The following is a 10,246-nucleotide window of genomic DNA, read 5'->3' as shown; positions in this document are numbered from 1 at the left end:
TAGGCGGGAATTATTTTAATGATATTCTAATAGGCCGCTTTGTGACATCACAAAACCTGGAAAACGCTGTAGTCCAAACGAGCCCTCCGTTGTAGTTCTTGAAAAGTGATTTTTTAAAAACGAAATATCTCCCTTTGGATTGGACTTTGAGATTTGTAAGTTTGAAGATCTTTTTTATGCCCAAACATACACACTACACACTGACTAAAATTCAAAAAGTGAAAAAGCATAATAGGACCCCTTTAACACAAATACTAAATATATACATCATGTAAATGCAAAACCAGGGCACACTGCATATCAGTTACTGAATTTCTCTACCAACACGTACATTGATGCCCATCTGTAAAAGACGGTGCATGATACATACACATTTATATGCACTGCTATATAATAGTACTGCTGAATAGGCTCAGCTGTCTGAGTATAGCAGTCGACAGCTGCACTTACTAAACAAGCCTCATAATTTTGATTTAGCGCCCATAGTTTCTGGCTGCACTTAATGTCATTTCATTAAATCCATTACATGCTTGTACACTGCAAACATTTTTCAAGCCAATGTCATTTTATGGCAGGGTAATCAGTTATAAAAATGTAATGTAATGTCTCTGTTGATTATTATCACCCAGTGTAAAAATCTGTCATATTGCAATCTGTTAAAACTCATACAACTAAATCAAATGGAGTTGTGGAACAGTACAATACATCGGGAAAATCACATTAGAGCAGACGGGAGTATGATTACATTTTCCCACATTATATTAAACATTACAATAATTGAACAATATAGAACAGAGACTTTAAGGCATTTTTGACAGTGCAAAGCCAATTTTTATGAAAAAACCTCCAATGAATAACCCTTCGATTCAGGGGTTTTGGGAATGAGGCTAATTAGCTAAGAGTAATCTCATAAAATGGATCTGTCCTCCAGAGGGCCATCCATCTTGGGGTTTCCAGGTTGATTACTCACAGTGGGAAAGCAGACATTATAGGTAGGGCACTGCCCACTGCCCTGATGAACATGCTATCTTCAAATACAAGGAGATGAATGACTGACCAGATTGTGAAGAGCACATGGAACAACGGGTCAAGAGTAAAACACATGAAGATTGTAAACTGTATTGGCGCAGCTGACAAGCAACAACAGATAATTTTATACTGATTAAAAAATAAAAGGTTATTTTCTCTGACATTTGGACCCTACTGTATGTACTGATTTTACCCTAAAATCGTGATACTAAATAAAAACACAAAATTCATAGACATATATGTCAACTATTATTGAAAAAAATCAGCTTTGTATGATTATAATGATCCAAGTCTATGAAAAAATACTGAAATTAAATTTGTATATTTAATAAGCTAATGTGAGCCCAGTTTTTTTTTTACTTACTGCTCACAGTATGCTTAGGTTCTGTGGCAAGTGCAGAATCTTTAGTTTGTAAAGCAAAATGTCAAGTTTGTCAAAATGGCCCCAGCAATGCCTGAAAAGGGACAAATCAATGCTTCCTTCTGCTTATACATGGATGAATTGATCTGCAAGACCAGTGATTTCCTGCTAATCCGATTAGTAGATGTGGTTAGTGCAATGTTGGGAGAGAAAGTAGCTATGCGGAGAGATTCATCACTGCACAAATGTAGGGCTTAAGAGTGGTAAGCAGGCTCTTAAGGATTCTGCCTGCTGGATAGCATTACAACTGACTCCCCTGTGAGAAAATTTACACAAGTCAGACAGCAATGGAAGCCTTTAAATTAAATCTGCAGACTTATCGGATGCCTCTGTTTGAAAGCATTGAATGTGTACAATCAATAACTGCCTTGTAATATAGCACAATATAGCACAATAACTGCCTTGTAATATGAAGCACAACATATCGGGTGCAGGATGAGCTATGCTGTAAAGTTTAGGGCTATGAGTGTGTTCAGATTCCTAGCATCTAAGTATAATTAACACGTAATAGTAATACTTGCTTTAATACCATTAAAAACATTATATCAGAGTTCCATTTTATGTTGTGATCTTAAATGATCTGGGATGCTCCTCAGAGAGTCATTTTGCTTATGTGGCATACTGAGCGCTGTTGTTAAACTGGTGAATCTAGCCTGCCAGATCTACACTTAGAAACCCCATTGATCTCACATCATCTATCATTAGAGATCCACAACTGCCCTCCACAGGCTGGCTCATTAGCTCTTTATGCTGTAATGCACTGTCTAGAAATACAGATCACAGCAAAGGGAGAATCAAGACAGAATCAGGGGCCATCTAGTCCACATTATGCCACATATCTCAATCTTTCTTACTGTTTTTGTTTCTCAGAAGTGCTAATTACCTTATTAAATCAAGTCCTTTTACTTGACATTCTTACATGTGCAGGGTATGTTTGTGGTCATTCTGCCTAAACACACAGCAACTGTACTACACATATATTTTAACTATTATCATAAAGAGAGCTGTCATACAGGAGCTGTGGTGCAGTGCAGCACATGTGCCCACAATATGTACAGCAAGTGCCATTGTCTGTATAAAAACATCTGTTAAGTACAATATTCATTCAAATACAGAAAATAAAATCTCTAAATTAATTAATTAAAATCTCTAAATTTACATTTTTGTTCACTACCTCTTAACAATCAACTTCACTTTGTTCCATACTTTTTTCCCTCATGAACCTTGTTGCATGGATTATTATATATATATTTTTAATTATTTTTCAAAGTGCTTTGACTCCTTAAAAAAGTGATCATTTGGTAGGGATGTTTTCAGACTTTTTTTATTTACAGGAAAGTCAAGTGTAAATAGGAATGTACAGGTAAGAAACATCTCTCCTTGGGACATGACTGAGGTTACATTCAAAAATAAGACCACAGCTCATACAGTTACAGTTAAAATGCTAAATAAGTAAATTTATTCTTAGGGGATTTAAAAGACTTGGCTGATTGATTTGACTGCACTGACACTATCGGTTGAGAACAAAATTTTAACTGAATTCAGCTGAATGCAGAAACTATTAATTTTTGTGGAGCTGGTTTATAGCTGAATTGATTTGTTTTATAATGGACACATTTTGCAACAACACTGTTATTGAACTGACCTGAGCTGACTAACAATATTATTCCCTTCTGTAGAGCTGATTGTAACCTGAAGTGAACTTGTTTTATAATTGATTAACCTTGCACAGTTATTGAACTGAACTGAAATAACACTGAACTAAATTTCTACACACATATATAGATATATATATATATATATATATATATAGTAGGGGTGTAACGATACACATATTCGTATTGATTATTGAACTGTTCGGAACGAGGCTTTCGTTTCGGTACGCATTACAAACCGAACGATTCATTGGACTAATCCTATTACATTTGGAAAATAAAATAGCTTAAAGTGTGTGAAATATAATGTTCTCAGTGCCACTGCGCTCAACAAGGCACGACGTAACAGGCAACGTGCTGTCTGCCCAGTGGCGTAGTGGATGGCCCCGCGATAACCTCCCCTTGGGTGGTGTTGAAAGACAATGATCTTGTATCGACGATAGCCAGAGATATTGTCAAAAACATCAATTATTGGCAATAATAAGGGGACTTGGCATTTCCAATTAATGTAGGCCTGTTACATTCTTATTTTTATTAGGCCTATTATTTTTTGAAGATACTTTTATTATTATTTTTTTATTACAGTGTTTCCCATACTGTACAGCCGTTACCGGGGAAACCTCTATCTCTCCTGCGCTACAAGCGCCTCCTGCTGGCAGAAAATTAATTTGCATATATATGCCACAAATAGAGTGCAAGTCTGTGGGAAACACTGTATTATTAATTAAAATTAAAATTAATTCGCCCCGCAATAATAACTGCATAACTGACGCGCTGCGAGGATAACAAAAGATTATGCTATTTGCTCCTCAATTAAAATGTGTGTGTGTTTTTTTTAAAAGGTCTTTTAAAACAGGCCTATTAGGCTATAGGGCTATAATTAAAATATTAACACTGCAGTCATCATTAAAAATCAATCAAATAAAAAGCTTTATTTCAAGCACTGACTTGCAAAAACAACCTGGTTAACACAAAATACGTTTCTTTTTTTCACTATGTACGGGCCACAAGAGAAACATTAAGGGAATAAATTAAAGGGGTCATATGATGTTGCTAAAAAGAACATTATTTTGTGTATTTGGTGTCATGAAATGTGTTTATGTGGTTTAAGGTTAAAAAAACACATTATTTTCCACATACTTTACATTATTGTTTCTCCTCTATGCCCCGTCTTTCTGAAACGTGTCGATTTTTACAAAGCTCATCGGTCTGAAAAGCAAGGTGTGCTGTGATTGGCCAGCTATCCAGTGCGCTATGATTGGCCGAATACCTCAAGCGTGTAACGGAAATGTTACGCCCCTACCATATTGTGATGCCCTGTCAGGCCGGAGCGACGATTCAAAAACTGAGCTATTTTAGGTAGGCGTGGCTGACTCTTAACTTTTATAAAGAATATCTCTTTGGATTTGAGACAGTCTTTGCAACTTTACAGATCTTCTTTATGCACCAAGAGCTTGTTACACTCCAAAGAGAAAGGAAAAATTTAAATCGCATCATATGACCCCTTTAAAACAGTAGCTATATACCGTTATCAGCATGTTAGATTCGTCTCTCGTTGTCTCTGAGAGAGAATGCGGCGTCAGATGCCGAAAGCTCCGTCATTACTCCGTCATTCTGTTTTTACCAACACTTTCTGCAGTGAATTCACAGGTTCACTGGCATAACTCTTGCGCAAAGTTTGCACGTTGCACGTACGCGTGATATCCATTGGCTCGCCTGCGACGTAACCAATTATCCCCCCCATGCACCCACCCATCCCGTACCGGAACCGTACCGAACCGTGAATTTTGTGAACCGTTACACCCCTAATATATATATATACAGTATATATATATATTAGCCTTAGTCTACACACTGAAGAATTTCTTAAAAAATATGTTATACAGAGATACAGCCCGGTCTCATGAAAATGCGTTATCAGTAACACGATTTTTTTTTTGTATTTTACGTGCTATTTATATGCAGAAACTGACTTTGGCGTGCATACAATACGCACGTGTTTGACGTGCATATAATACGCAGTTTCTGCGTGCATATAATACGCACCTACCCCACACCCCTAAATCTACCAATAGCCTATCATATGCACGCAAAGGTCGATTTCTGCGAATAAATAGAGCGCCAAATAAAAACAGAAAATCGTGCCATTACCACATTCATGAGATCGGGTTATTGTACCACTGAGACCTCACCATCTCCATGTATTTCTGTCTCTCCTCTTGCTTTTGCTTCAAGTAAGCATCCTGCTGGATTTCATCATACCAATGAAGCAAACAAACAGGCCAAATCAGATTATACTTAAGAAAAATACAATACAATAAGCTCAGACAAACACCTATACTGTACTTACTTGAACATGACGCTTTTTTGAGGTAGCATTTGTGGCTAAATATTAAACAACAAAGGATTACTCTTCTTTATCTGATTTTATTTAAATTCTTTAAATGTGTCACCAGAAAGTTTGAACCATATTTATAGACCTAAACAAGCTCTGGCCCTCGAGGTTCACATAGTTTTGTTTTATGACTTTACAGCTCATTCATACAAGTTTGCAATGTACTTCTAGACAGTTTGCACTTATAGAAAACGCGTTCGTACTGAACGCCACACTTACAGTGCGGTGTCTTCGCAGCTCTCAGCCGCTGCCTGATGTCTGCAGAAACGAGTCGAGGCTCTATTGGTGGCTGCAGGGAAAGAGAGTTCCAGAAAACCTTTGCATATGCCACATCTTCGACGCTCCATCAAATACTGTATAAAGTTTGTCGAGTTCAGCACGGTCTAAAACCTCTTCGTCTAGTTCTTCAGTCATAATAGTTAGCAAGCTTGCTGTTCTAGCAATAGGTAACCAGCCATGTGTGGATGTGTTACCGTTGCCAAGGTGACCAAATGCTCCCTATAGTAAACGGAAGTAAAGAATTACATGAGAAAGAAAGAAGGACTCGAGATCATTCCAAACGGATGAGCATCCCCATGCCCTACTCCCTTCAAATGGCAGAGCCCTTGAAGTGTGTTCTTTAAAGGGTGTAGGGCATTACTGTCTCGTATAAGCGTTTGGAACTCTCTTGGAAAAGGCAGGACCGTTGAGAAAGACTCAACGGCTCTGGGCAAAGGGAATGACTGACCAAACACCTTGACAACGCTGCGGGTGCGTGCAGCATTCAGCACTCCAGCAGTTGTTGCAAATAAATGTTTCTTCTTCTTCTTATAATTTTTATTCAAATATTGTCTAATTGTGTCTTATTTACTATTGAACGTTTTCAAACTAAACTTGCTTAAACTTGCTTACACTACCGTCTTAAATCATATTTCTATCACTGACGAAAAATGTGTTGTCTTACATTAAAATAGACGAATTTAGCCTATTCTACTTACGTTTGTATGTGAACTCGAAATCAACACCAAAAAAAAAAAAAAATATATATATATATATATATATATATATATATATATATATATATATATATATATATATATATATAGATCAAAATCAGAATACGTAATTGATATATAATCATATAAAATCAATATATAATCAAAATCAAGCTAAATCTAATCAGACAAATTAGAACGGTGTGGCGAGTTTCACTTTATTTTATTTTCAGATGTAGCCTATTCATTACAAATTTTACATCTCAAAAAGACAGCAAAAACAAGCTGTTATTATAACGTTGTTTTATAACTGGCCTTCACCTGGTAGTGAGGTTAGTGATTACTATAAGGATTGTAATCAACTAACTACACTGCCAGATGACCACACAGTATATTCTCGGGAAGGGTCCAATTCCATCATTGATTGATCCTAATGTCTCCTGCAGAACAAAGTGTTTTTTTTTTTATTTCACAAAAGATGGACTTTTACAAAAAAATATGGAAATTACAAATAGACCAATATGACACATGAAAACTGAGAAAATGATTTGATCAGCTCTGTGTTTCCTTGTAGGTCATTGTGTTGGCAGTATGGTTAGTGATTATAGTTTATATAAAACAATCAGCTAACAACACTGCCTACAAACCAACCCCAACAGGTCAATATATCAGCACATGAATCTGTTTGTACCATGTAAACCTAAAGGAATAAGACAAACAAACAAAAAAGTCAGCAAAACAATAAAGATTTCAAATTTGTAGTCTAATTTAATACATACCCAAGTCGAAGAAACAAGTAATATCCACTGTTTACTGAGGCATAAGAAATAATAATTTGAGAAGTCACCTGACGGAATGCTTCTGCAGTCTCAGGTTTGTGTGCATCTACTGTTGTCACATCTCCAGGTGGGGTTGACTTTTATTTAACTAAAGGTAACTTTACCTGCCAAATAAATCAGTTTATAACTAGTTGCGGACAACGAAAGCCCTCATAACATTTCAAATTAGTCAATCTTACCTGAAGAAATTCATCAGGAGCTCTCTGTGTCTTGCATGGTCCCTCTGCGTTGGATTCCAGCACACAACGCTGTCTGTATTTATAGGCAGAGCTGATACTGTACGTTCAAATTCAGCGCCATCCAAGGCGGGAGCCACTAGAGCGCGAACCACGGCGCTCACCGCTGCAGATACTGGCGCTACTTCTCCCAGAAAATATAGCGTTGTGTATAGAGATGAGCGCCGTGCGTAAAATCAGTGGAATGCACTTAACTTAAACTAAAGCGCTCTTGTGAAAATGAGTTTAACTAAATATTAACAATAAACTGTTTTCTTTGCAATTGATGCAATTAATTTAGTTACTGGCTAAAAATAATTTTTTTTTATGATGATTCGAATTTATTCACAGCAAACACCATAGCCTTTTTAATTTTCCGCGAAAGAAAAAGAGGCATTGACAGGCGTTCATCAGGGCACAGTTTTAAGATCATATTTAATTTCTTTGGAAATAAATTCTCCCGCCAAGTAATATAGGCTACTTCTGTACACTCTGTTTACGGTTGTCAAGCAAGTCAATTAAATTTTAGAGTCAAAATGATCAGTTTTATTATCCACAGTATAATATCTAATGATTAAAATATACACTGCTAAGCTGTTACCTGTCATCATTCCTTAGGTTGAAAGAAACAAAAGTCAAGCGTAAAGAGGTTTGGAAACAACAAACTGCCTTTGAGGCCCATATCAATGTCAACACTGAAAACTAGCTATGTTGTTAGCTGTTGGTAGGCAATGCTGTACAGTGTTTATAGTGGACAATGGCTTTCTGGACTAGGTTACCAAAGAGACCATTTAGTCCACATGAAGACAGGTCTAGGCTTGCCCAGAGGGACTAGGCCAAAAAAAAAAAGAAAAAGACAACTTATCATGTCCTTGCAGGTCACCCATTTTTATGGAACAAGTTTTCTCAATTGTTTCGTAAAGCTAGTCATATTTCTATTTTATGTCCTTGCTTTATTGGTTGCGAGCTAGACCTATCCCTGGGCCTGTAAAGTATATTCCAGAAAAGTATATTCTTTTACAACATTTGGTTTAACATGGCATTTAATTTAGGTCACAATGTTTCAATTTCTTTGGGATACCTCACGCAGCAGTTAGAATAACAAACAAATACCACTTTGTTGAACTACAGAGTAGAGTGATTAACAAAGCCTTGATTTTGCACATTATTAGCTCCTCCTACAATTTGAAACACCTGTTTTATCTAATTACATATGAGCACATCCTGAGACATTAAAAGGCTGACTGATGTTGAAAGAGATTGAATATCTTTGTTGTGGTGCCTTAAGATGTTTTTGCGTAGCTGAAGCAAAACAATAGAGTGATATTTACTTGTTAAACAGCTGTGTTAATGAGCAAGTTGTTTGCGTCTTTGATTGTGGTTTTATGTTTTAAATTTTTTTTAACAAAACAAAATAATCAAACTGCTTGCCTCATTGACTTCTGATTTTAACATTTAAAAATGAAGGAAGAGATTGCAGCAACAGTGTTTTTCATTGCAAGACTAGCAAAAAAACATGGTAAACTGGATCGTGTCAGGAGGGAGAAGTTTGCTGTGGAACTGACCTCTGTGCTCTTTGAAAATTACAAAAATCACTGGTACCCAGAAAACCCAACCAAAGGACAAGCTTTTAGGTGAGTGTCCTGATGCTATCTTAACTTTTAGCAAATCAAATGGTTTATTGCACTGATTCAAGGGCTTTTTTTTCTTAGGTGTCTAAGGATGAACAAAGCTCAAACAAGAGACCTGGTTATTGAATGTGCTTGTCGCCAGAGTGACATTGTTTATGAAAATCTTGGATTACCAAAGGAAATGACCATTTGGGTTGATCCAGGAGAGGTGTCATGCCGGTAATGCTTGATTTGCTGACCTGTCAATGAAGTGCTTAATCCATACTGGTTTTGATGACTTGATTGTACCACTGTTTGTTCTTTTAAGGTATGGTGAGAAGTCAACCCCAATTTGTGTTACTCAGTTGGCGGGTCAAAAGAGAGATGGGGAATTCTCTCGTAGGATAAATAATGCAGTGGAAAGGGCTTCATCAGACTACCATTCTGGAACCTCCTCCGATGAAGAGGGAGGAAACGCCAGTATGAGCACCAGCATGAGCAGCAGCATTAGTAGCAGTAACAGCAGCAGCCTTTCTGTTCCAGAGCCTAAATGCATCCCAACGGTTTCCAACCCGAACAGTGTCTACCAGGTAACGCATTCCAGATAAACGCTCTTCAGTCCCTTGGCATGCACCTAACCAGGGCCGTTTCTAGCCAATTTGACACCCTAGGTGAAATCCCTATTTGCCCCCCCCCCCCCCAATTATATATTATACACCAGTTGTCTGTCACATTCAAATTGGTTGTCATAGTAACGACACTAATTTGTGGAGATTCAGTGCATTGAGTTCCACAAATCTGAATGCGTTATTTGTAAGTTGACTTAAGAAACATTTTGCACAATTTAGTATCTGTAACATCATTGTTACCACTAGATGCCTGTAAAGCCCTATGTAACAATCCCTAGTGGCTAAGACATTGCACATAATTTACACATAAATCACACACAAATTACGTTTTTGATTTGGATACTATACTACTACATTGTTTAGATATTATCAATGACTACTTTTTTTGTCTATCTGTTTTGTTCAATTTGTTTTTCTTGAAACATTAATTTAAAGTGTCAGTTATTGCATTATTTCAGTCAAACCTATAAAACCCCTTT

General features: G+C 36.9%; 1 protein-coding gene and 1 pseudogene across 1 annotated transcript in view; one reads left to right on the top strand and one right to left on the bottom strand.

Annotated features, from left to right (window-relative positions):
- Positions 1-5,914, bottom strand: part of LOC107600789 (UPF0722 protein C11orf88 homolog) — a 13,957-nt pseudogene extending 8,043 nt beyond the window's left edge.
- A 2,868-nt stretch (positions 5,915-8,782) lies between these two features.
- The window catches only part of LOC107600778 (maternal B9.10 protein-like), a 3,962-nt gene continuing 2,498 nt past the window's right edge, over positions 8,783-10,246 (top strand). Inside the window, exons 1-3 of the mRNA XM_016292744.1 lie at positions 8,783-9,162; positions 9,241-9,378; positions 9,467-9,728. Of these exons, the coding sequence (XP_016148230.1) occupies positions 8,990-9,162; positions 9,241-9,378; positions 9,467-9,728 (573 nt within the window). The 5' untranslated portion in view covers positions 8,783-8,989. The remainder of the gene's footprint in view (positions 9,163-9,240; positions 9,379-9,466; positions 9,729-10,246) is intronic.

This window comes from Sinocyclocheilus grahami, unplaced genomic scaffold (assembly GCF_001515645.1).
Source record: "Sinocyclocheilus grahami isolate Dianchi unplaced genomic scaffold, SAMN03320097.WGS_v1.1 scaffold291.1, whole genome shotgun sequence".
Lineage (NCBI taxonomy): Eukaryota > Metazoa > Chordata > Actinopteri > Cypriniformes > Cyprinidae > Sinocyclocheilus > Sinocyclocheilus grahami.
The sequence above is the reverse complement of the archived record's forward strand: the minus strand, read 5'-3'. Positions and strand labels throughout refer to the sequence as shown.